Source organism: Cervus elaphus, chromosome 13, assembly GCF_910594005.1.
Source record: "Cervus elaphus chromosome 13, mCerEla1.1, whole genome shotgun sequence".
NCBI lineage: Eukaryota > Metazoa > Chordata > Mammalia > Artiodactyla > Cervidae > Cervus > Cervus elaphus.
In genome coordinates, this window is record NC_057827.1 from 26,579,780 (window position 1) to 26,607,542 (window position 27,763).

The window sequence follows — 27,763 nt, forward strand, 5'->3', positions numbered from 1 at the left end:
AAGAAGTTATTCTAGGCAGCTGAGGGTAACCCTCAAAGCTTCCGTGGAAAACTCCAGCTCTGGGTGGGATCAGGGGCTGGTGAGCCAAAGAGGAGGGCCCAGACAGGACTCTGTCTCTGACAGAAGCCACCCCATCTGACCCTCCCCAGCAGTGTGAGGTTTCCAGCCCTCTCAGCCCGGATAGGAGACACTCGGCAGGGCAGGTGTTGTTCCGCAACCCCACTTCTCTCCACCAGGCGCTTTTTCAGAGGGAAAAGGCATGCAATCCCTACCAGCCACTTCCGACAGACGTTCTGGTTAATGATTCTTTCAACAAATCACCATCAGACTTGCTTCCACTTTATAGAAATTTTCTCAGATCCTCACAGCACCTGTTCCTCTGCCTCATTTCAGAAAATGGCATCACGTCGTCCATCCATCACCACCCCACAGACTCTGCCTCCCACATCCTCTCACCAAGTTCTGCCACTTTAGCTCCTCAATATTTCTTAAATCTCTCCAGCTCTTATGCAAGCCCTCCTCATCTCTGATCTGGATGAAAACAAGCTAATCTGTCTTAAAGTCAGAAAAAAAAAATCTACCTAAAGTGCAAATCTGATCATTTTCTTTCTTGGCTTAAAGTCTTTCACAGACCGTGAGATAAAGTCCAGAGACTCTGGCATGGCACAGAAGGCCCTTTCAAAAGCTGGCCTCTAGTCAGCCTTGCCCACCCCCCAAACCTGGGTGCCCTGTCAACAGTGGACCGTTTGCAGCTTCCCTCACACAGTGTCAGGATTTTGCTTGTGTTCCTTCTGCTGTGTGGAGGATGGAGGGAAAGGGAAATGCTCCCTGTGGCACGATCTGAACATCTCTTTGCCTGGTGTGCACAGCAGAGGTGGCCTGGAGTTGGGATCTACACTGAGCCCTGGGGACACAGGTGAGGGCCAAGTTGCATGGGAGGGATTGGGAAGAAACCAAGCTGAAGGGTTAGTGACAAAGAGATTTGGGAAATGGCTACAACAGTGGGTCCGAGTGGAGCCAGAAGCTAGAGATATTCACCTTCCTCATGAATGCCTGCAATGAATGGACTGAAAGTCCGTGTTCTCCCTCAAAATCGTAGGTGGAAATCCTAATCGCCAGTGTGATGATTAGGAGGCGGGGCCTTTGAGAGGTGACTGGGGCACAGGATGGAGTCTCCACGAATGGGAAGAGTGCCCTTATAAAAGAGACCTCAGAGAGTGGTCTTGACCACCTTCCAGTGAGAAGCTGAAAGTCTGCAACCCAGAAGAGGGCCTTCACCTCACCCTGACCATGCTGGCACCCTGATCTCAGACTCCAGCCTCTAAGACTGTGAGAGGCTGCTGTTTAAACACCCATCTATAGTGTTTTGTGACAACAGACTGAACAGACTGAGACCATGCTTTTCTGAAGCCCCCGCCCTTCAGCAAAGAGAATCCTGAGAACTAGGGACAGGAAAGCTGCTCTATGGATACCCAGTCATTCTCTTCCCCAGGTACTTACTCAGAAGGTTATGGACACACTGGCCTTGGTGCCAGGGAGAGAACTGTGGCCTTGACAACACCTCCTCCTCCCCATGACCACTCTGACTTCTGGCCTTGCCGAGTATCAACTGCCAACAACAGTGACCCACCCTGAGGCCTGGATTCTGCATCACACTTCGAAGTGACCAGGAAGCTCCCTGGGGAAAGCTGACTGTACCAGGCCCTTCCTCCAGAGCACATAGTGATTTACCCTCAGAAAACAGACATGGACTGTGAACCATCAGGCCTCCTGGCCCCGCCACCCTTAGACTGACTTAATGCCTTCTGTGCCACACAGCACCACCTCCAAACAACCAAACAGCTTCTCTGCAAATGAAATGAAGCAAGGTCTACACACCACAGAATTCTTGATCCTCCCATGAGCCCTATCAGCAGAAGCAGCAGGCCTTCCAGAACTCTGCCGTGCTGCCTGCTAGAACACGGCATCATGCAGGCCCATGGGATGGGATGCGTCTCCCCGGGGCCATGGTCCAGAGACTGAAGGACCAGAGATGGAGACGACACCTCCCATGTTTACGCCCCACGAGCTACCCTTTGGGTTTCTGCTTCCTGCCCCATGATGCTGAGCCCTGGAGATCTGGAGACTTTAGTACCCAGGAGAGAATGCTTCTATGAGGGGCTGGAATAAGAGACTGTGCAGAGTGCTACCAGGCCATCTGGGGTTTGGGTTTCTAGGAGCAGCGTCCTCAGTAGCTGGGACGCAGAGGAACACAGTCTGTGGTGTGCCCTTCGTCAGGGGACTCGTTTGTGGCTGGGTGTAGGTGCTGGGTTTGGAGGCCTCCTTAGAATGTACATGTGTGTATGTGTGGTGTTCACACACACACACACGCGCGCGCGCACACACACACGCACACACACTGGACAAATGAAAGGCATTTAGCAAGTCCCTTCACGGTGGCGTCCTGACTCATCTCAGTCCCGCTCTATGAAAGTCACGCTCAGTGTGCACGGGGAACCCAAGCAGCCCAGTCTGCACTAAAAGCTTGTCAGTTCCCCAGGCATCTGGGACTCTAAGGCGCTTGGGGACAGGACCCCCACTCTGCATCCTCGGGGCCCAGCTTGGTGTCGGCACAGAAGGAGCTCCATGAACACCTGCCCAGCAGCCAGTCAGATGGTCAAGGCAATGGGTAAGAAACAAGTTCTGGAGTCGAGCTGCCCAAAGCCAGCCTGGCTCCAGCCCTTTTCAGATTTTCAACTCTCTCTTGGATTCTCTGATATTCTTCCAGTAAATTCTTGTGTCAACACAAACTAAGCAGTCTTGCTTTTTATTTCGTTTTGTTGTTTTTTGGCCATACTGCAGCATGTGGGCTCTTGGTTCCCTGGTCAGGGATAGAACCCGTGTCCCTTGAAGTGGAAGCGGGGAGTCCTAACAAATGGACCACTAGGGAGTCCCTAGGCAGTCTTGCTTTTAACCAGTACATTCTCAACACCTACACAGGGCTCTCCACCATCCTACAGGAAAACCTATTCTAAAACAAGCTGCTGGCCCTTCAATCGGCTAGGGGAGGCCCCTTAGAGGTGGTCAGTTTGTTCCCTCAGTCCTCAGTGTTCTGTCTGTGGTCAGCCTGCTTGGCTCCTCAACACCTTTCTAACCATCCATAGTCAGTGCCCCAGGCCCCTTGGACCATCAAAGCAAAGCTAAGAACCCTTTCCCTAGAAAAAATACCAACACACACACAGAACATTGGGTGACATTTGAAGGGTTGTGGGGACTTCAGGTTAAGAACTTGTGACATTGTGACATATAAGAAATACACATATTGGTCTTCCTCCACGGTTCCTGACTCATAGCTCCTGGGCAGTGAGAGCATCTTTTGTCATAATATTTGGTCTCTTGTCGTCAGTTCTGAGTTCAGAGCCATAGGGGTGAAATGGGTGTCTTGTGATTTAGAACAAGCCCCTTTCCATCAAAACCGGGTTTATATCAATGAGGTGACTTCTGGAAAGGACCTAAGGATGGGGGCCGTTTGCCAGGGGAACCAATCATGAATGGAGGTGGGGGTAGGGGGTACTTTTAGTCCCTCTGGGGAGGGGAGAGGGTTGGAGGCTGAACCAACCACCAAAGGTGGATGATGTAATCAATCACGACTAGCTAATAAAGCTTCCATAAAACTCCAAAAGGATGGGGTTTGGAGAGCTTCCGGGTGGGTGAACACGGAGAGACATGGGGAGAGTGGCACATTTCAGAGAAGGTGTGGAAGCTCTGTCCTTCCCCCGCACCTTGCCCTGAACATCTCTTTCAACCAGCTGTTCCTAACATACACCCTTTTATAAACTGGTAACCTGGTAAGCAAAACGCTTCTCTGAGTTCTGTAAGCAGCTCTGGTGCTGGTGCTGGTTTAGTCGCTAAGCCGCGTCTGACTCTTGTGACCGATGGACTGTAGCCCGCCAGGCTCCTCTGTCCATTGGATTCTCTAGCCAAGAATATGGGAGTGGGTTGCCATTTCCTTCTCCGGGGGATTTTACGCACCCAGGAACTGAACCTGAGTCTCCCACACTGCAGGCAGATTCTTTACTGACTGAGCTATGAGGGAATCCCTATAAGCAGCTCTAGCAAATTAATTAAACCTTAGGAGGGGGTCATTGGAAGCCCTGACCTATTGCTGGTCAGTCAGAAACACAGGTGACAGTTGGGAGTCTGAAGTGGGGGGGTTCTTGTAGGACTGAGTCCTAAACCTGTGGGAGCAGGCACTACTTCCAGGTAAACAGTGTCGGAATTAAGGTGCACTGCAGGACACCCCACGGGGGTCTGAGAACTGCTTGGTGCTATAGGAAACACCCCTGCCACCTGCATGCATGTTGGAAATTGGGAGCAGAAACCTTTCAAAACTCTTACTGAGCATCACCTTGCTCCCTTTCTCTGTGGGCTCCAACCATAGAGTCACTGACATTGCTGGCTGTCAGACACACCCTGGATGCAGGGAGCTGGGGTGGTGGGGGGTTGTGGACACCAGGCAAGGCTAGTCCTGAGGCTGGGATGCAGCATTTTTAGAGATGTTTTCCCTCTCCAAACTACATCTCCATTTTTAAGGAATCTGGTGATTTCTAACACCTGGTCTGGGCCTGGTCTGGCAGCCCTGCGGTGCCACAAGGGGAGAGGCTGAAGGCCACAGAGGAACCTGCTCATCAGTGGCAGTGCCAGATCCCTTGACAGGCATCAAGTTAAGAAGAGCGCATTGGACAGCGGCACTCATGGTGCTGCAGGGAGGACCACCTGATTACCTTTGTCAGCTGCTGCTCCGAGGAAAACCCCAAACCAAACACCGTGTTGGCTCTGCTGTCCGCCCACTGCCCGAACTTCTGTGACGTTTTGGTGAAAGTCATGTTGGGCGTGATTGTGCTGTTGATGATCACCTGCAGCGAAATAGCCCAAAGAGTCGATGCTGAAACATCAAATTAGACACCCAAGGGAGTCCTTAAAAACACCCTCTGTTGGCAAAGCTCGTATGTAAAGCCTACCTCCCCCATTGTTACATGTGGTCCTGAGTTCTTCCTCTTCTGGCTCATCCCACACTGAGTCATACACACACCACCATGATAAGGGGCAATTTTAGAGACTTAAAAACAGGCAGTTGGCCTAAAATAAGATTTCACAAGTTATCAGTGGGAGAGAGTCTTTCCTAAGGAGAGAATAGTTTCCAGAGCTGCTATTTATTATCCCAAAGTTGTTGTGCATCCGATTGTCCTTAATGGCTAGCCGTGTCACATATCCTCTGAAGAACCCAGCTGCTAACCTTTCTAAGTGCCTGGAGCCCCGGGGCCTACCTCAAACCATTTAAAATCTTCACAAGCAGTCGTGGCTTGCTGCTTTCCCACAGGAAAGTAAAGGTACACTCCGATTGGGATAATTGGTGGAGAGTTGATTGACAGATTAATTAGGCAGGTGTGAGCTGGGTGCATAGAGATTGTAAGGACAGTGCAGGGACCTGGGGCTAGCTGTTGCCGCTGCCCCTTGGCTTTAAAGGATGAGGAGGTGTGGGAATTTCCTCGTGGTCCGGTGGTGAAGACCATGCTTCCACTGTAGGGGGCATGGGTTCCATCCCTGGTCAGGGAACCAATATCCCACATGCCTCGCAGTGCACTCCCAAAATTAAAAATAAATTAATTAAAAAAATAAAGGATGGGGGAGTGAAGAGGCTGTGGGATGTGGAAGGAGATAGTCACGGAGCACAGGCTGTGTTAACAAGAGAGGTGACCTTCTGCTGAGGGCCCCACCAGCACATGGTGAGCACCCCCAGGAGAGGAAGCCCACAGGACAAATGCCCTCAACTCTGCCATTCTGATTTCCCGCCACCCACCAGAGCCAACCAGAAGCCAGTGGCCCCGCAAGCCTTCCAATGTCATCAACAGGGCAGCCCCCCGGGGACCAGAGCAGAGTGAAGAAGAGCAGAGGATGAATGCGGAGGTGAAAAGATGATCCAGAACACGGTGCTCTCACTCATGCAACAAGCACTCACTGAATATTCACCGTGTGCCTGGGATCCTGTTGGCCAAAGGTACAAAAAGGAAGGAGTCAAGAGTCCTGGCTTTGGGACTTCCCTGGTGGTCCAGTGGCTAAGGCTCTGCACTTTCACTGCAGGCAATCAGGGTTCAATCCCTAGTCAGGGGAACAAGATTCCACGTGCCTTGCAGTGTGGCCAAAAAAGAGAAAAAAAAAGATTAAAGCATAACCTTTAATGTGGACTTCCGACCCCTATGCCTACTCCTTTCTTTTTCTGTGAATTCTCTCTGAAACTTTCATGGAGGAAAAAAAGAGACTCCTTGGTAAAGACTCAATTCCTGCAGAGCCCTGAAATCAACTTTTCAGGAAATGCACAGAACACGTGCCATTAAGAGGTACTTGGAAGAAGCAAAAAGCTAAGTGCCTCCAGTCTCCTGTCTGGCTCCAGATTTTAGAGGAGGCTGCTTGTCGCAAAATGTGAGGCAGGTCCCCTGGATTCCTTTTCAAGGCAAGTTTTCCTCAATCCAAGGAGAGAGAAGCTGGAAGGACTTAGAAATTTTCCACAGGAGGCTGGGAGTGACTTATAACAATTAAAAGACCTGGTGCCTGCTTCCAGAAAAGGTATCAATAGACTATTTTAAAAAACATTAAAAAAATATTTTGGCCATGGTGCATGGCATGTGGGATCTTAGTTCCCTGACCAGGGATCAAAACCGTGCACCCTACATTTAGAAGCATAGAGTCTTAACCACTGGACCACCAGGGAAATCCTGTCAATAGATGCTTTTATTCTTTTTTATTTTAAACCACAGTCAGGGAAAAAAAGAAACCAACATCACATTCATTCATGTGTTGAGAACCTTTCCTATGTTTGCTCCCTTAATAGAAAGTGGTCTACATTGATTCAAAAGAGGAAACTATAATGTGAGAGTTGGACCATAAAGAAGGCTGAGCACCCAAGAATTGATGTTTTTAAATTGTGGTGCTGGAGAGGACTCTTGAGAGTCCCTTGGACTGCAAGGAGATCATATAAGTCAATCCTATAGTAAATCAACTCTGAATATTCATTCGAAGGACTGATGCTGAAGCGGAGGCTCCAATACTTTGGTCACCTGATGTGAAGAGCCAACTCATTGGAAAAGACCCTGATGCTGGGAAAGATTGAGGGCAAGAGGAAAAGGGGGTGACAGAGGATGAGATGGTTGGATGGCACCATTGACTCAATGGACATGAGCTTGAGCAAACTCTGGGAGACAGTGAAGGACAGGGGAGCCTGGCGTGCTGTGGTCCATGGGGTTGCAGAGAGTCGGACATGACTTAGTGACTGAACAACAACAACAATCTTAATAATGAGTGGTGAAGGGGACCCTGACTGTGTTCTTGAAAGCAATTTCCATTCCTAGAAGAAAACACCAAACAAGTCAGGGTTTCAGGGCTTGTATCTTCTGAACCTTGGCGATCAGGCAGAACACAGCAGGTGCTGCTAAATATTTCTAGACTGGATGACCTCTATCGTCTCTTCCGATACAGGCTTCTGTGATCCTATAAATAACTGAGAACCAAGGGCAGGAGAGCCATCCAGAGCCCCTGGGAGAAACACCTGCTCCAGGCAGATCCTGTCTACGGGTGCAGGCAATTTCTCATAAGGATGGCAATGATTAACGCTGTCTGCAAAGAGTGCCAACAGCACAATGAAATCAAGCGCTGCGATGGCTCAATTAACAAATGCTCTGGGAACGGAGTTCCTCTATAATGGAGTTGGCGGTTTTGCGCAGAAACTTGCCATCACTCACACAGCTGTTGGTTGTGGCTGTGGGTGATATGATGGCTCGTATCAGGGCTCTGGGAAGCTGGGAGGTGGGAGGTAGCCTCACATGGCTCCCATCTGTCCACGCACAGGGCCGACCTGGGGTGACATGCTGAGGTTTCCGCCCTGGCTCCGTCTTGGTGGTGACCCTCCTCTTGTTCTCCTGTGGACGTGGCACACCTCCAGCAGGCCTGACCCCATCCCCCACCCACGTCTATGGCATCACCCACTCTAGCTTGGTGCTGGGACCCCACAGGTAAGCTAGGCCTGCTCCTCCAAGAGCACAGTCTTCTGGCAGCCCTCCCTCCCCAGAAATGGTTCCACAGAGACTCCAGGCAACGCTGGAACTATGTATTCCCACCCACATATGCCTTGAGGGGCAGCTGTGACTGAGGTGTGAAACACACTCCCTGGAAGAAGCAAGCACCATAGTGTTTCAGGAAGGAGGAGATACAGGCCTGACCACAGGTTTCTCCTATGATGAGCAGCACCCACGGCTCTCAGGGGAAGGAGAGGGTCTCCTGGCAGCCTTCCCCAAGGATAGCACAGCGGGTGTTGGGACAGGGCAGAGGGGCCGCTGTACCCGCTGCGAACAACAGCCGTGACAGCTGCTGCTGCACCTCCTCCCCTCATGGGGAGCCCTGCTCTGCAGGCTGCCCATGGTAGGCTCCGCGGCTGTGGCCTTTGCTCACCACAACCTCAGAGTCCTGTCCACACCGGCAGCCTGTCCCTGAAGCATATGTACTCCTTCATCTGGGAGGGGTGGAGCAGGCTTCCCCTCCAGCCCGCAGCAGCGGAGGGACAGCTGGCCCAGCAGCATCAAGCACAAGACCTGATATGGCCAGGCCAGGAGAGAGAGGCAGGACAGGAGGCCCAAGGTCAGAGCTGCAGCCCGTGGGCCAAGACACAGCCCCTGAGGCTCCAAGCACCTGACCATCTGTCATCTCAGTTCAGATGACACTTGGAAGCAAAGGCCTAAAACAAAGCGGAGTTGTCCCGACGTGGTGGGACACAGAGATGGGGAGCCGGAAGCAGGAGTGGGCTGCAGAGGGGCAGTGGACGAGAGTGGCACGACCCTGGCTCAGGTCAGCATACTGTGCCTGGCTCCAGTCCCCGGGAAGAAAGGAGATCCATCTGGATCACTGGGGCAGGGCGGAGGCTGGGGCTGTGGAGCTAAGGAATTCAGCCACGGGTGGGGAGGAGGAAGGTGCAGAAGACTGGGTGGTGGCCATCGCCATGCTGGGTCCTTCTCCATGTCTCACCTGATGTGTGGAGCAGCTGGAGGCACAAGAGCTGACCTAGAACTGGCCTAGCAGCTCCAGGAAAAGTCCGGCAGGGCTGAGGAGGCCTGGGGATTCCTGTCTGGTGTCCTGTGCTCCAGTTCTCAGGACGCTCGTCCCCTACCCTCAGCCCCAAGTGCCATTCACAGTTCCTGAACAACTAAGGCCGGCCCCTCCCACTACCCGGACCTTCTGCTCCATCACAGGACTCCCCCTTTTGCAGAACAAGGCCCAGTCACAGTGCATGTGCCCTGCTGCTTAGGCAGAAGCTCTAGGTGGGCCCCTGGAACTCCAGATGGTCAGGCATCATAGGAGGGGTGGCTGGAGATCCTTGGGCTCCAGTGCTAGATTCCAGGGGCACCCCACAGCCTGAGTTCCCCATTCTCACTTTCTTTTTGGCTGCACTGTGTCTTAGCTGTGGCACTCGGGATCTTCGATCTTCACTGGGGCACGTGAAGAGGGGATCTCCATTAGTTCCATGACCAGGGATCAAACTCAGGAGTGTTCAGTGCAGCATCCTAGCCACTGGACCATGAGGGAAGTGCCCCCTTTCCCACTTTTTAAGTGACTCCTAACTTGATGGAGGCCCCACATTGAGCCTGAACCAGCTCTGTCCTGTAGTGGGGGCCCTCCACCCATCCGATTGCCCGAAGCTGGCTCCGACCTCACCACTGTCACAGCTTCAGGAGCTGGAGAGCTGTGCGCCGCAGTGGCTGACACACTGACACATTACTCAGAGCCCAGCTAATAGGACTAAAACACTTTCTCTAGGAAAGTCATTTGATCTGTATTTAAGCCCACTCTATCCTTGGATAACTCAGCTGACAAAAGTGCAAACCCATCTCAAGGGAGGGAGGATGAACTGACAGGATCTACAGATAAAAGAAAGCAAGACAGCTTGACTCACCACCCTGAGCAGAACATCCTGGCAAGAGTCTATGGGATTCCAGTCCAAAAGCACAGAGAAGGAAAGTGGTAACACAACGGCATTATCACCATGTTTCCCAGAGGAAGAAAAAATAATAAAAGCACCTTCCAGATCCTCAATCATCAGACACAAGGTGCCTACCTACTATGCGCCAGGCACTTGCACACTCCCTGAGTGCTCACCAGATCCCTGCCACACCTGATCACCCAGCTTGCAGGGGGAAGTGTGCCCTAACTTAGAGAGCTGGGAGCTGGTATCTGAGGACCTGGGCACAGGCAGCAGCCTGTTAAGCCTCAACAGCAGCGTGAACTCAGCCAGTCACGGCCTGTCTTTGACTTTAGCCGTAAAATAGGAGTAAGGGCTGTGGCAACCTGAAGGAAGAGAGAGGATTGCGAGGCCAAGCTCCTCTATCTGCAACCTCAGCAATGCTGACAGTACAAAGGAGGCCTTTAGAGAACTTAAGCTGAAGGGAGAATTTGCCTGAAGACGGGAGCCTCATCAAAAGATCTGGGGCACCACGAGCTCTCACACCGTTCCTGGGGGGCCCTCAATGGAGGCTTCCTGTGCCTCCTGCTCCGTGGTCGTGGGGGTCACTGAGGGAGGAGCCCACAGCCAGGCCCCATTCTGCCAACCAGCCCGCACCCAAAACTTCCCTGCTTCCAACTGCCTAGGAGCACTGACCAGACACACTGTAGGCAGGAGGAGGCCAGTCAGAAGGCTACTGCAACAGTCTGAGCAAGACTGTACCAGGACAAGAGTTATGGCCTTGAAATCTAGAACGAGGCATAAACGTGAGACCGACTTTCATTTGATCAACTAAAAGGGAACTGACTCTGTGCTTTTCCATTTGCTTTCTTTTTAAAAATATTTTCTGGCAACAAATGACTGGGAAATGAAAATGGAGAGGTGGTTTAGAGGACAAATAAGGGTATTCAGCTTCAGATACACTGAGTTTCTGGTGACAGCAGATAATCCATGTGAAAATGTCCATCAGGATGAACACAGATTAAAGACACAGAAGAAATTATGAAGCATCGAGTCTAGCTTTTTTCTTTTGTAAACTTGATGATATGTCTATTGATAACCCTTCTTTATTCTGCTCCCATAATAATATGGCAAAATACTGAGGAAGGGATTTCCCTGGGGGCCCATTGGCTAAGACTCTGAGCCCCCAACATAAGAGGCTTGGGCTCAATCACTGGTCAGGGAACTAGAACCTAAATGCCACAACTAAGACCTGGTACAGTGAAATAAATAAATAAATAAATATCTTTTAAAATATTGAGGAAGAGAGCAGAATAATGAAAACACCAGGAAAAAAATATTTCAAGAAATACTCCAAAACCACTTAATAAAATTCAACTCCCATGGCTAATAACACCAAAACCAAACAGGATCTAATACCTAAGGCTGGCGAGGATGCAATAAACTGGCATTCTCATACATGCTGGAGGACAGAACTCTTTGGAAAGCCACTTGGCAATAATCATATCAAGAGCCATAAAGTGTTAATATCTTGACCTATAACATTACTTCCAGGAATCTCTTCTAAGGAATTATACAAAAGAAAGCAATAGGCATGGGACTTCCGTGGTGGTCCAGTGGCTAAGACTCAATGCTCCCAATACAGGGGGCCCGGGTTTGATCCCTGGTCAGGGAACTAGATCCCATGGCTGCAATGAAGAGTTCACATGCAGAAACTAAGACCCGGAGCAGCCAAATTATTTATTTATTTAAAAAAGCAATAAGCACGATGAACAAACAGGGTTATCTATTTCATGAAGATGCTCATCATCTATAATAGTGAAAAAACTGAAAGCTACTTCAGTATCTAACCATAATGGGAGAGATTAAGGACATTATAGGTCCTTGGTAGAATTATCAAAATGGCATTAAAATGCTACTTATGAAGACAATGTGCTAACAAGGAAATCTATTCTTTTAAATGTCATACAGAATGAAGTAAGTCAGAAAGAGAAAAACAAATATCATATATTAATGCATATATGTGGAATCTAGAAAAATGGTACAGATGAACTTATCTGCAGGGCACAAATAGAGACACAGGTAGAGAGATGTATGGACACCAAGAGGGGAGAGGCGGGGTGGCATGAATTGGGAGACTGGGATTGACACACACATATTACTATGTATAAAATACAGAACCTTCTGTACAGCACAGGGGGAAAAAGAAGGTACAATCTGTCTGTAAGATATATTACTGGAGAAGGGAAAGGCTACCCACTCCAGTATTCTTGCCTGGAGAATTTCACAGGCAGAGGAGCCTGGCGGCTACAGCCCACTGGGGTCACAAAGAGTTGGATATGTTTGCAGCACATACAGTAAGTGAACCTTAAAAATGTATCATATTGCTTTTGATGAAAAATAAGTGACTGGGAAGGTTCAAGGGAAGGTTCAAATGAGCCGGTGAAATGGTACCTTGGCTCCATCCACACTGATGATCCGATAGCTGTTTCTTGTGACATCGTAGAAGTAGGAGACGGTGACAGCTTGCTTGCTTGCAGGCACCCAGTTCTTCTTGGTGCTGGGGTCGATCTGGAAGACATGTGCTCGGGTGGTGAAGATGGGCTGTTCTCTGCAAGAGGAGAGACGGGCCCATGAGTGGAAGGAACATGGCTTCATGTATAATTTATGATTTCTAAGCCACCTAAGATTTTAATCATTTATGGGGAAAGATGCATATGCATGAGAACAATGAAAACAAGAAAAGGGAAGAGACGAGGAAAAAAACAGACACCTGAGGAGAGGTTACTGAAACCCAACACCCTGAGGCTGAGGGGCAATTGGCTTAATGGGCAATTTGCTTAAAAGGCAACTCCAGGTGCAGTGTTTTCGCATCCAGGTCAAGGGTCCTGCTCTTTTTCTGATATCCTCTTAGCAGTTTTTAGGGCTTTGCAACAAATGTATTGGCAGGTATGGATTCTGCAACAGTTTTAAGATTTTACAAACCATTTGTGACTTCATACTATATTTCTATGGGCTTCCCAGGTGGCTCAGTGGTAAAGAATCCATCTGCCAAGCAAGAGACGCGGGTTCAATCCCTGGGTTGGGAAGATCCCCTGGAGGGGCAGATGGCAGCCCACTCCAGTATTCTTGCCTGGAAAATCCCATGGACAGAGGAGCCTGGTGGGCTACAGTCCATGTAATTGTGTCCCCTACAGTTATGGGGACACGACTTAGCAACTAAGCAACAACAACTTATTTCTACTAAATACTTCTCATATTTGCAGCATTTTATGAACAATGCATTCATTCATAATTGACTGAGCCTTAAAGTTTTATGTTTCCAACTTACGAATCTTTGGGTTTTATGCAGTATTCATCAAATCTCTTTTGCTATTCTTGTCTCTGCATTGTTGCTTTTTCACTCACATGCCTGTAAACTCTTAATGTGATTATTAACCAAACTAGCACAGTGTCTATGTTTCTATTAAGTGAGGAATTAATTAGATCTTGACAATAGCATTAATAAGGCAGATGAATAAAAATTATAATGGATTTCTCTGCATTTCATATTTTAAGGTGTCTGCTTCACAAAGTAGCACAAAATAAATCACAGACTCATTACAAAATATAATTTCTTAAAATATAATTATTTTTGAAGAAAGGTAATTCAGGTTAACTGGCTGGAAAATCCTTTCCAAATAAGACAAGATGGGGGTGGGGGGAAGCCACCACACCAGGAAGTAAAAATAATCCTCTCATTCATAAAATGCTATCGATTTAGTAAGCACTTATGAGAGACAAAAAATTAAATCAAAATTAGAAAAATTAATTTTTTCAATCCTCACAATTCAAAGAGATGACGTAAAAGAATGGGACACCCAAGTGGAAAGTGAAGATAAAATCAAAAGGAAAAAGTGAATTTTACGTGCTCTGGTCACTGAAAGGAGTGGTTTTAGGTAAAGTCGTCTCTGAAGCCGTCCTGACTAAACAAGGCTCATTATTGGAAAGGAAACCCTTTCTTAAGAGAGAAACTGTATCCTAGAAAAGCAATTTACTAGACATTTGCACCCCACGCAAGAGATACTGAGTAACACCACGAATACCAGCATTAGCCATCAACTGTGACTGTAGATAATGCAGAAACTTCCTCATGACTATTTCTCTGAATGAATAAAAGCCAAGGGCACACTCTTCCTGCTACTTCAATGCAGCTGTTTCTAGAGTTCAGCTTTCCAGAAGGGACAGCACTCAGCACTCCTAGCCCCCCGAAACCTTCCCCTGTAGGTCCCAGGAGCAGGTTAAGAGCCTCCGGGGTGGGGATCATAAGGACGCTTGTCTTCCTGCCACGGTGACCAGGTTCACCCACCCACTCAGTCCCAAACTGACAGCTTCTGTCCACAGGCTGACAGCTGTGGAAGCAAAGGAATATTCTCACTGTAGTGTTCTGCATCTGTCGTTGAGAGGGGGACCAGCCGTTGGGGAGCATGTGTGTGCCCGTGAATACCAGCCCGCCTAATCAATCCACACGGGAAAGCCTTGCATCTGTATACTCGGTGCCATGTTTTGCTAACCATCCAAGTACAACACCAGAAAGGAAAACACTTGCTCACCTGGAGTTCTTCTGTATGTTTAAGAGAAGGGAGCGACTGAAAGGGCAGGAATACAGAAAATCTTTTTAAAAGGATCGAATTACACAAGGTATACAAATACCAAATCATTGTTGTCTACTGAAACTAACAATGTTACATGTCAATTATACCTCAATTTAAAAAAGAGAATTAAGCTAACATCTCTGCTTCCTCTACACAGAGCACTAACAAGCTGGGCAGGGACCCACCGTCAGGCAGGAGCCCTCCCAGGGGAGGGGGTCAGGCTTTCCCTTGTGTCCTCCACACTAGGGAAGATGGATTGGGTCTGGGTTTAGCACCCTCAGACTAGTGTTTCCTAAATCTCTGATAGGAATTAGCTGTGGCACTCAGTAAAAATACAAGTTCCTGGGCCCCAACTTAGCCCCATAGGAACCTGGCTGTGCAGGGAAGGGGCCTTCATAGTTCTATCTTTTAAATTAATTAATTTTTGGTTGTGGGTCTTTGTTGCTGCACATGGGCTTTTCTCAAGTTGCAGCGAGCAGGGGCTACTCTCCAGTTTCCATGCATGGGCTTCTCGTTGTGGTGGTTTCTCTTGTTGTGGAGCACGGGCTCTAGAGTCAGGGATCAGTGGTTGTGGCGGAGCACGGGCTTAGTTGCCCCATGGCATGTGGCATCTTCCAGGACGAGGGATTGAACCCACATTCCCTGCATTGGAAGGCAGATTCTTTTTTTTTTTTTTTTTTCACTGTTTAAGGAATTTTTATTAAAGCAAGAATTTTATAATCCAAATTACGTTTCCTTGCTCAGTTATCAATTCTGTTACTTAAAACAGAAGTGACATTCTGAGCAAGGAAGGCAGATTCTTAACCGCTGGATAACCAGGGAAGTCCTAGCTCTATTTTTTAACAAGAGCTCTAGGTGATTTTTATCCTTAGGAAGCTCGCAGTAGGCATTATCGGATGATCTAGAAACAATGGTAGAAGTGGCCACTACAGCCAGCACCTCTCCTCCAGAATGACAAAAACAACTCTGAAACACCCTCCCACAGCTTGAAGAGGACAACAGAGGGGCCAAGAACAGGATCTTTGGTTGCAAAGGATGGGATAGGGGCATGGAGAGGCGGAGGTGCTCTGGTCAGAACAGAGGGCAGTCTCTGGCGGTCAAGCTGTGACCTTCTGAGAGTGACTGAACAACAACCAACCAGAGATGCAGGGATGTTGGGAAGGCACGGTGGGAAGGCCCTGGTCTCCACGGTCAGGCCTCTGCCGGGGAAGCTCTGTTTCGGTGCAGAGGGAGCACGGTGACCCGGGAAGGGAGCTGCAGGGAGACCCACTGACCCTATTCTGAGGGTGGGCCCCACAGGAGTTGCCACGGCTCTTCAAAGACCTGCGATCTCGGGCCTGGGGACCTGGGCTAGACAGGGCCAGTGTGGCACAGCTTTGAGCCCAGGAAACTACCCACAGTACTGAGATTTCTACATGAATAGTGTTTGGCTGCTGGGGGAGTTCTGTTTTATTTTCCTAAAATTAAAAAAACTAATGGTATTTAGGGACTTCCCTGGTGGTCCAGTGGCTAAGACTCTGTGCTGCCAATGCAGGGCACCCAGGATCTATCCCTGGTCAGGGAGCTAGATCCCACATGCCTCAACTAAGACCTGGCACAGACAAATAAATAAATAAATAAAAGTTATATTTTTTTTAAGGTATAAGAAAAAATCTAATGGTATTTAAAGAAAAAGAAGAAAAAGACAGGATGGAAAGAAAAGTCAGTTAATATTTAGCTGGTATACATATACAACATATATGTTCTCATTCAACCCTTTGGACAGAGCTGTGAATGGGTAACATTCTCTACATAGAAAAGTGAAGGTAGGGACTTCCCTGGAGGTCCAGTGGCTAAGACTCTGTGTTCCTACTGCAGGCAACCTGGGTTTTATCCCTGGTCACTGAACTAGATCCCACAGGCCACAACTAAGACCCAATAAAGTCAAATAAATACTTAAAAGAAAAAAAAAATGAAATTGAGAGTTGCAGGATGATTTCAGGCAACATGGACAGCAAACCTTTACATCTTCATCGGCAAAATCAGAGTACAAACCTCACCACAAAATCCAGAAAAGCAGACCCCAACTCTGAAAGAGCACCGTGCCCTACCAGAGAAAGTAAGAGCTGGAATTAGGACACAGAAGTCAGTTCCTGTAAGTGTGCAAATCAGTATAAATAGAAAAACTCAAAGGAAACACAACTGTCCATGCCAGAAGGCCACCTTTCCTTCCCAGCAGGGAAACGCCGAAGAGTGTCTATCAGAGAACAGAAACTACCTTCATACCCAATTTTATTCTCCTTTCTTTGGTGTTTGATGCTTAGGGAGTATATTTGAAATATACTCCCATTCCTTCTTCAGTGCTTTAAATAGAAAGCAGATGTTTCCGGATGGCAAACCGTTCCTTTAGGCAGACAATATAACCTACTGTTCCCTTGCACAGTCTTTTTAGAGCTGAATAAACACCAATTGCTGCTCATTGAACACATTTGGGAACCTGACAGTAATTGTCCCCAAGAATAATTAGACACTGCGAAAACATATGTATGTTTGGAATATGAAAACTGCTCGGCAGAAAGGCCACTCCTGCAATGAACGATTTCTGGCTCCATGCGAAATGATTCTGCAAAGAATTGGCATGACTACTTTGTGCAGAAAAAAAAAGTAAAATGATATTTTATTACAATCTTTCACTTGCAATGCTCACTAGGCTTTTCCTGATATGAACTTGTAAAACCTCATGATTCTTATTATTCTGACTTCTGTCTGATGTGAATGAAAACAAACCATTCAGTCATTATCTTACAGCCCTTTAAACATGTTCCAAAGTCTCCTAGGATGCTCTCATTAGTTTATCTCCCTTGGGTCTTAGATCCTTGTGCACATCATTCACATAGCTCCAAGAGAAGTGTTCAGCCCAAACCTCGATGTGTGTGGCACTGTCCACCCAGCTTCGAGGACCCTCCCTGGCTCTGTGCCCCACAGGACCAGCTCCAGAGGCATCAGAGTGATCCACGGGTGCTGAGCACCTGGCCGTGCCCCTCACCAGACAGGCTCTGTGCTTTTCTGCTAGCACCTCCAAACCAAAGCACCTGCATTTTCACAGGACCATGTACGTGCCCTTCACTGGGGCTACAACATCCTCCCCCTTGACTGGCCTTCCACTAGTACTTTGAGTCCTACTATAGCATATTTAAAAAAAAATTTTTTTTAACTTAAAAAAATATTTATTTATTTTTGGTTGTGCTGGGTCTTCACTGCTGTGCTGGCTTTCTCTAGCTGGGGCGAGCAGGGGCTACTCTTTGCGACAGTGCGTAGGCTTTTCACTGTGGTGACTTTTCTTGTTGGGGCTCGGTAGTTGTGGTGCACGGGCTTTAGTTGTTCACCAGCATGTGGGATCTTACGGGACCAGGGATCTCAATCTGTTTCCCCTTGGCGGGCAGATTCTTAACCACTGGATAACCAGGGAAGTCCCCACGACAATATCATGAGACATCTAACTTGTGCTCTGAGGATACAGGCCCTGGACTGAGCACCTGGCATGTGGGAACAAAAGCATGTCTCACCAAGCTCTCCAGCCTTGATCTACGTCTAGGCCAACAGGCTCCTGCCGGCAGGGTCACGTCCCCAAGCCTAGGAAAAAGATCTGGTGGAAAAAGGAAATAATGGACCAAAGGTTCTAGCACATTCTTTCATAAAAAGAACCTACCAAGCTGACGAGTATCTTGTAATTCTACTTTCATACAAAATCCCCATAATAAAGTTATCATTATTTGCAGATAACAGGATCACACATCTGGAACACCCAAAAAAATCAACTGAAAAAGTGACTATGAATAATAAAATCCAGTGAGGTGACTAAGTATAAAATTACCAAAGAAAAATAAAATCAATAGCCTTTCCAGATAGACAATATAATAGATTTTAAAAGATCCCATTTAGGACTTCCCTGGTGGTCCAGTAGTTACGATTCACCTTCCAATGCAGGGAGTGCAGGTTCCATCCCTGGTCAGGGAACCAGGATCCCACATGCTGAATGGCATGGCCAAAAAATAAAAATAAATAAAAGATTCCATTTACAGTAGCAGTCAAAAAGATCCAATTTCTAGGAATCTATTTTAGAAGTAAGCCAGATATGTTCTGAAAAAACAAAGATAACTTCTCAGGCAAACAAAAAAAAACCTTAATAAGTAAGACATCCTGTTCTTACAAGGGAAAAGTCAATATGAAGATATCAATTACTCCTAAATTATATATACATGTTAAAAATGCCAGTATCAACAGAATTATTTTTAGAACTAGACAGAGTTATTCATGTGGAAGACTTAATATGAGAGGATAGCCAAGAAAATTCTGAAGATGAAGAGCAACGAGGAGGTTTAGCCATAATTTAGCCAGATATTGAAATATATTACTATACGGTTCCAGCAAATGAAATAAGAGGTATGAGCAAATAAACAGACAGACTAATGGAACAGAACAGAATCTAGAAACAGAAGTCCAGGGAATTAAGTATACAATGCAGGCAGTACTACCCATCAGTGGGGACATGGAAATCATTCCCTAAACCCTCCGAGAACAACAGAGCGGCCCCTCCCCGGAGAAAACTTGCACCTGGACCGGCCTTAGCCAGAATCCGTCTCCTTGCCTGGTCTGAGCCCCTTCAAATGGGTCACAGCAGACCCATTCTGTTAAAGGGATTTCCACCTGCCCCCAAACTGCCCAGATTAACAAACCTGATAAATGAGAGCGATCACATAAGTCACATTTGTCACAAAACTTCCTACTCCACTGACTGGGGATCCCCTTTTCGGGTCACATTTACATCAGGGAACAGAATGAGGCAAGCATCCTGATGAACGCTGACAGGCTTCCATGATGACACTAGCTTTACGGTAGAGGGTTTGACAGTTTCTCAGGAGCTCTCAGCCCACGTCCTCCTGTGGGTCTCCTGTGATGTGGGTCTGACAGAGTTCTGGGGCTGGTTCGCAGGCTGAGGGCTGCCCGGGAGGGCCCACAGGTCCCTACCCTGTGCTCTGGGAAAGGCTCTGCACCATCCGAAAGGGGTGGTTGATCCAGAGCAGTGGGAGAGGATCCCAATCATCGGGAGGGGGAGAGGCAGAATCTCAGAAAAGCAAATCTATGATGGAAGGCGAATATCTGCATGGGGGGAGCGGAGCTTCTCTGAAGGATGCTGGATAGGTAAACATATGATGGGAGGATGAGACCAAGGACAGGATCAAGGGAGAAAATAAAACAAAACTCACCAACAACACTGCAATACCAGGACTTCCCCAGTATTCCAGCGGTTAAGACTCCACCCTCCCCAGGAATACTCACTCAGAGGACGGTCTTGTGGACACAGTGGGGAAAGGATAGGGTGAGATGAGCTGAGAGAGCAGCACTGACATATATACGCTACCGTGTGTAAGACAGGTAGCTGGTGGGAAGCTGCTGCAAAGCTCAGGGTTCTCTGATGATCTAAAGGGGTAGGAAGGGGTAGGGGTGGGAGGGAGGTCTAAGAGGAAGGGGACATATGTGTACATATGGCTGATTCATGGTGCTATACAGCAGAAACTAACACAACATTGTAATTATCCTCCAGTTTTTTTAAAGAAAGACCCAATTCTCAAGATACTTTTTATTTAAAATGTCAACTATCACAACACATTGCACAATAAATAAAGACCTTAGAGTCACACACTCATACACGCACATACACAAAAGACTCTGCCCTCCCAATGCAGGGGGCCCAGTTCGATCCCTGGTTGGGGAACTAGACCCCATATGCCACAACTAAGACCCGGCAAAGTCAAACAAATAAATACTTAAAACAAAAAAACCAGAAACACTACAATCCCATCTTGTGTTCAAATGGCATCCTTCTACTCCTGCACAGAAACCCCTCTCCGTCCTCCAAACCCCGCCTCTAACCCAGCCCAGAACCCAGGAAATCATCGGGGTTTAGCATGTGAGGGGGACATGACTCTGCAGATGTGACAGGTATGCTCAGAGACTGGCAAGTGCTACTCAGGGGTACAGGAAGGGGAGGCAAGAGACGAGGCCCTGAGGGTGGGCTGAAGCCAGGGGAACACTGAATGACCCACTAAGGAAATCGGTTTTTCTCTTAGGGGCCACCATCTCCAACTGTGCTCCATGGCCAATTTATGTCAAAGCTATTTTCTCTTCCAAATACATTCCAAGAAATATATATGTAGGAAAAATGTTAAATGCACTTGGATAGTTGTTCTCACAGTTATGGGATATCATCGTTTAGAGATTGTGTTCTCCACCCAAGGCTTCAGAGAAATCACCAACGCCTGTCTTTTGAGCCTCACACACGTGTGTGAGCTGCACTTATAAAGCAGCCGCTGCACCAACAGGCACCTTCTATGCATGATATTTCATCTGTGAAAGGCATCTTATTTTTAGGATTTCAACATATATTTGTGATGTATTCTATATGTGGCATATTGAACAGTTACACTAAAGAACTCACTCCCCTGGAATCTATGGTGAAAGATGGGAGTTTTAAACCTCAAAGCAGAGTTTTATGATTCACGTGCTGTGAACCCCAAAGGCCAAGAATCAGAAAACATCCAAGGGATGATTTCTAAAAAGCCAGGTGGTGAGCCGCCAAGCCATAATGATTAATGATTCCTGGGACAGCTAATTCAAGAGAGTGCAAAACACTGCCCAAGAAGCAGTCAGCGTTGTTCCTTGTGCTGTAACGTGTCTGTGCATGGAGGTTTTCCTGTTACACTAGATGAAAACAAAATACAGAAGGCTTCATGCCATGTCTGTTTTGAAGACATGACTCGTCAACATCATTCCTAATATTAAGCAGATAATATTTTCTTACAGGACTGGACAAATAATGTTCTCAGTTTTAAGTGTTGAGGGCTTTTGTATTCACCTATAGTAAACATAAAATGGGGAGAATGGGGAGTGACTGATAATACTAAGTTCTGGGTTTCTTGGAGGGGGAAAAATGTTCTAGAGTAAGATGGTGTTGATGATTGTACAAGCTCTGAATATAGGGTAAAAAACAATGAATTGTATATTTTATATAAGTAAATTGTATGGTGTATAAATTACAGCTCAGTAAAGCTGTTTTTGTTTGTTTGTTAGTAAGATCAAGTGTGGAAAAGGATAAGAGAGAAAAAAGACCCACATTTTCTGGCTTGGGCAGTTGAGAAGAAATATGAGTACTGAACAGAGGACCTTGTTTATGAACCCTCTAGAAGAGATGTTAGAAGGCAACTGGGACCCCTACTTTGAGTGACTTCAAGGTTAGGAGACTAGATTGGGAAACCCACTGCAACAGCTGAATAAGAATCAGGAGTGGGGGACGTCCCTGGTGGTCCAGTGGCTAAGACTCCATGCTCCCAATGCAGGGACCCTGGGTTTGATCCCTGGTCAGGGAACTAGATCCAACATGCCACAACTAAAGATCCTGCATGCCACAAGGAAGACTGAAGATCCTGCATGTGTCACAACTAAAGACCTGGAGCAGCCAAATATATAAATAAATTAAAAAAAAATAATCACAGGTAAATGAAACCACGCAGGGAGAGTCCCCAGGGAGAGAGGAGAAAATGGACCACCTAGCTGAGAGGCACCAGGACAGGGGCAGGAAGAGGAGCCATCCTCAGAGATGAAGGACCAGGGCAGGAAAACAGCAGGGGGGCAGGGAAGAGCATTGGAGCAGGGTCCTGCAGGCTGACTGAGCTTTGCAAAAATCCACTTGGTTCCACATCATCCTGAACATAACAGTCCAACCTTTATCAGGAAACGAAAACAGAGTGATGGGCATCTGAAATATATACTGAAATGACTTGACAGTGCCCATTTTGTGTCAAGAACATAACAGGGTTTGGTTTTTTTTTTTTTTTTTTTACTGTATGTTTTTAATTGGGATATAATTGTTGTACAATTGGTTTCTCCCGTACAGCTATGTGAATCAGCTCTATGTATACATATGACCCCTCCCTCTTGGGCCGTCCTCCCACTCACCCCCCATCCCACACCTCTAGGTCCTCACAGAGCACTGGGCTGAGCTCCCTGAGTTATACATCAATTTCCCACTAGCTATCTATTTTACACATGATAGTGTATGTATATCAACACTACTCTTTCAATTTGTCCCACCCTCACCTTCCCCCTCTGTGTCCACAAGACCATGCTCTACGCCTGTGTCTCTATTCCTGCCCTGCAATTAAGCTCATCAGTACTATCTTTCTAGATTCTAGATTCTGTATGTATAATATATGATATGTGCTTTTCTCTTTCTGACTTACTTCACTCTGTATAATAGGATCTAGGTTCACCCACCTCACTACAACTGACTCAAATCCATTCCTTTTTATGGGTTTGGTTTTAATTCTAGCTCCTTTCATGGCTCTGTCTACCTGTCAGAGACACAGCTGGAGAGGAGGAGGGCTGCTTCTCTTCATTAAGAATAAGGGGAAAATCGTAAAAATAAGTGAAAAAAATAAAAAATAAAAAAAGACTAAGGGGAAAATCGGTTCAGGAACAGCACATGCACCCAAGAAGGACCTGATCACCTGTATGACCTTGGTCAAGTCACTTCCCTTGACCTTAACAGAAGCCCAGTCTGCTCTCAGATTAAATGTGATAATGTCTGCAAAGCACTTTTTTGTTAGTAATAGCAGCCTGTTAAAGGAATATTGTGATACATTAATTATAGGCGTGAGACATCACTGTGGGGAAGATAATCCTGTTCTCCACCTTTAACAGCTCCACACCACCAAAGAGAACTAGCGCTCTCTCCCTGTTATTATCGGCAAATTAAACAGAAAAGAATCTTCATACATGTAAATCTATGGCTGATTCATATCAATGTATGACAAAACCCACTGAAATGTTGTGAAGTAATTAGCCTCCAACTAATAAAAAAAAAAAAAAAAAGAAAAGAATCTTCAAAAAGAATACCTGTGCACTTTCATAATCAACAAAAATTTTTTCATAGCTTAAAAAATTTGTTTCTAAGCCTTTGTTTTTGTTGTTTAGTCAATAGTTGTGTCTAACTCTTTGTGACCCCCTTGACTGCAGCACACCAGGCTCCCGTGTCCTTCACCACCTCCGGGAGTTTGCTCAGAGTCATGTCCATCGGAGTCCGTGATGCCATCTAACCATCTCATCCTCTGTCACCCCCTTCTCCTCCTGCCCTTGTTCTTTCCCAGCATCTGGGTCTTTTCCAGTGTTGGCTCTTTGCATCAGGTGGCCAAAGTATTGGAGCTTCAGCATCAGTCCTTCCAATGAACGTTCAGGGTTCATTTCCTCATGGGACTTGGTTTTTCCTCTCCTGGCAAAGAGTACTAAGGCAAACTGGTTTTGCAGTTCTTTTTTTTCTTTTGGGTTCCCCAGGCAGCAGCAACAGGGATCCTGGTGCCAGCTCTAGAAGCCATGCGTGTGTGCTAAGTCACTTTAGTCATGTCAGATTGTGTGACTCCATGGCCTGTAGCCCGCCAGACTCCTCTGTCCATGGGATTCTCCAGGCAAGAATAGTGGAGTGGGTTGCCATTTCCTTCTCCAGGTGTTCTTCCCAACCCAGGGGTCGAACCCAAGTCTCTTACATCTCCTGCACTGGCAGGCACGTTCTTTACTGCTAGCACCATCTGGAAAGCCAACCCTGGTTAAATATACACCTTACCACTCTGAATTTGGGTTCAGGGGGGAAAGTTCTTTTTGTTTTCCTAGGAACCTCTTGTTTAAAATTAGACTCATATGGTGTGAACAGGTTGGTAACTTGCCAAGTCAACTGCAAAAGTGTAAAATACAAAACCAAAGGTGCAGACATACCTCAAAAGAGCATTTGTGTTGTATTCATTACACTATCAGCCTGTCTCTCAGACTAGGAGATATTTCATGTGGGTACTACAATAAAACATTATCTACAAAAGGTAGGTGGCAAGGATAGAGCTGCCAGATTTGCCACACGCACACATACACACACACAAATACAGAACTGGCAAAACTTTAATTTTATGGATATTTTCAAATTGTTTTTATTGAGCTGTAAAATCAGATGACATAAAACTCATCCTGTACAGTTCAGGGACTTCCCTGGTTAAGACTCTGTGCTCCCAATGTAGGGGATCTGGGTTCAATCCCTGGTCAGGGAACGAGATCCTGCATGATGCAGCTAAGACCTGGTGCAGCCAAATAAATTAATTATTTTTTTTTGAAGTATACAGTTCTGTGCTTTGTAGTTATTCAGAGAATTGTACAACCATCACCACTATTTAATTTCAGAGCATTTTCATCACCCCTAAACCCCATGCTCATTAGCAATCACTCCCATTCTTCCCTCCTTTAGCCCCAGGCAACCCTGATCTACCTTCCATCTCTATGGATTTGCCTGTTCTAGATATTTCATATACATAGAATCACAATATGTGGCTTTCTGTGTGTCTGGCTTTTTTCACTGAGCACAAGGTCTTCAAGGTTTATCCATGATGTAGCATGTATCAGTACTCCATTCCTTTCTATGGCTGAGCTATTAGTCCACTGTATGGATACACTACATTCTGTCTCTCCATTCATCAGCTGATGGACATTTGTACTGTATCCATCTTTTGGCTGTTATAAATAATGCTGCTCTGACTCTCTGTGTGCTAGATTTATGTGGACCTGTTTTCTTGGCTCTTGGGGTTTATACCTAGGCGTGGAATAGTCATATGGTCATATGGTGACTCTATGTGTAACTTTTTCAGGACTGCCAGGCTTATTTCCAAAGAGGCTGCACCATTCTGTCCCCTCACCAGTGCTGGATGAGTGTTCCAATGTGCTGCATCCTTGCCAGTGTCTGTTACTGTCGTTTTTATTACAGCCCTCTCAGTGGGCATGCAATGGAGAGTAATGGATACTTAGCATATCTCCAGGGGTACAGTGATGCACCTGACTGAAGGTGACCTACTCCCCAGGCAGACACAATGCGTGCCCACTCTGGGCCTCCATTGTCTTTCCTGGGTCACTGCTGTCCCAGGGAGGAACCCACCTCATGCTAGGCTGCCTGTTTTACCGACTCTTTTCTTTCTTTCTTTCTATCGACCAATTGATAGATTGATTGATTGATCACACCATGCAGCCTGCAGGATCTTAGTTCTCCAACGAGGGACTGAACCCACGCCCCCTGCAGTGGAAGCACAGAGTCTTAACCACTTGGACCACCAGGGAAGTCCTTCTCAGGGTCTTTTATTAACAGGAGGATTTTTTTTTTAATGTTTTCAGAAATACTGAAAACACAGAAAATGGGGTTTTAGAAAGGGGCAAGAAAGGAGTTCAGTAAATACCAAAGCAAATGGTTTTTTAACAGGAGGTAACCTTGAGAGATACAAGCAAACCTGCAGATTTGGTGGGTGGGCCATATTTCAAAGACTAGGAAGATGCTCTACGGGGCTCTGCCGTGCTCCACATGTGTGGAGTGGCCTGGGCAGAGCTGAAGCTCAGCACCCTTGTGTCTGGGGGAGAGGTGGTCACAGAAGTGCCTGGTGCCTCAGGAGCATGTCCACAGTTCTTACTTTGCTTCCAGGCCACCGTGACCATCTCATAGAGGCTTGAGTTACAAGAAGAGAGCACTAGATCCTTCCAACATTTCTCGCATGAAGCTGGAAGCCCCCTGGCCTCTCCTGGCCAGTGGTACCTGCTGGTAGAGATGGAGAGCCTGATCTGGTACCGACAGCCCAAGGAACCCCACCTTCCTGCCTGCCTTGTCTCAGTCACTGTTCTTGCTTCTGTGGTTTCACCCGAATAGCACCCTCTCTCTGGGTACCTACCTTAAAGCTGCAGAAGCCACTGCTTAGAAGAGTAAACTATTAACACCACAGGCGGATGGCGATCACACAGCCAAGCTCTGCATGCCTTAGGAAATTGTTCTCATCACACTCTGCTTGGACCCTTTTCTCTGGACTCCTAGGTCCAGGCTCTGTGTACAGTAGAATCCCTCAGCCTGCAGAGCCTCTCGTGCCACCTCTTTTGGTCACTTATTCAAAAACTGTGCTGGGATTGTGTGTAGCAGTTTGGCAGTTACTCAAAAAGTTAAACACAATTACTGTATGATCTGGCTATTCAATTTTTAGGTATATACCCCCAAAGAACTGAAATTCAAGGCTCAAATAAATACTTAGCCATTAATCTTCAGAGCAGCATTATGCACAGTGGCCAAAAGACAGAAACAACTCAAATGTCCACCAACAGGTGAATGGATAAACAGAATGTGTTACACACATATAATGAAATGTACTATTCAGACATTAAAAGGAATGGAATTTTGACATATACTACAATACAGATGAAAACTGAAAATTATGATGCTGTGAAATAAGCCAGACACAAAAGGATAAATACTGTATGATTCCACATATAGGAATCAAACAGTCAAAGGCAGAGACTGAGAGTAGAATGGTGATTCCAGGGGTTGAGGGCAGGAAAGAATGAGTGTTACTGCTTAATGAGTTCAGAGCCTCTGTTTGGGTGAATGAAAAAGTTCTGGAGACAGGCGGCAGTGACAGGTACACAACATGGTGAATGGTCTACGTGCTGATGAATCGTGAAAACACTTAGAAGCGGTTCAAGTGCTAAACTTACATTCTATATATTTTCCAACAACAGTAGCAGAGTGTGCTGCTGAAATGGGAGGGAAGAGAGCAGGGCACAATCTTTAAAAGAATGACCTGGCCACAGGACATGACAAAGACTGGTGAGAACCAACTGGATCCAAGATGGCAGAAGAGTCAACTTTCGGTGGACCCTGAGCCTCATCACGCTCACCATAACACACCAGCATAAGCTAGGTGACACGCCCACCAGCTCCATGACAGTTCTGAGGCCAGCCATCAAAGACCAAAACGTGGGCACTGGCCCAATCCCTAGAAATCCTCACCCCTTCACAAAAATAACTGGAATAATCCTCCCACACGTTAGCCTATGAAATGGTCCAGCCCATAAAAACTAACTGCATCATATTTCAGGGCCTCTTGCCTTCTGAGATGGCCCATACTCTGCCTGTGGAATGTGTCTCTAAACAAATCCAATTCTTACTATCACTTTGTCTCCTAATTATTTTGAGACGAGGCAAGAACCTTAAACTCACCGGGAACAGCTCCTAGGGAGTATTGATGGAGAGGGCCTAAGGTGGATGAGG

The 27,763-nt window shown here is 46.8% G+C and overlaps 1 protein-coding gene across 3 annotated transcripts in view; it reads right to left on the bottom strand.

Annotated features, from left to right (window-relative positions):
* HOMER2 (homer scaffold protein 2) overlaps positions 1-27,763 on the bottom strand; it is a 125,913-nt gene that overhangs the window by 25,144 nt on the left and 73,006 nt on the right. For all 3 annotated transcript variants that reach the window (XM_043921358.1, XM_043921357.1, XM_043921356.1), the window contains exons 2-3: positions 12,437-12,593; positions 4,764-4,895 (exon numbers count right to left, since the gene is read on the bottom strand). In XM_043921358.1, the coding sequence (XP_043777293.1) occupies positions 4,764-4,865 (102 nt within the window). In that variant the 5' untranslated portion in view covers positions 4,866-4,895; positions 12,437-12,593. The remainder of the gene's footprint in view (positions 1-4,763; positions 4,896-12,436; positions 12,594-27,763) is intronic.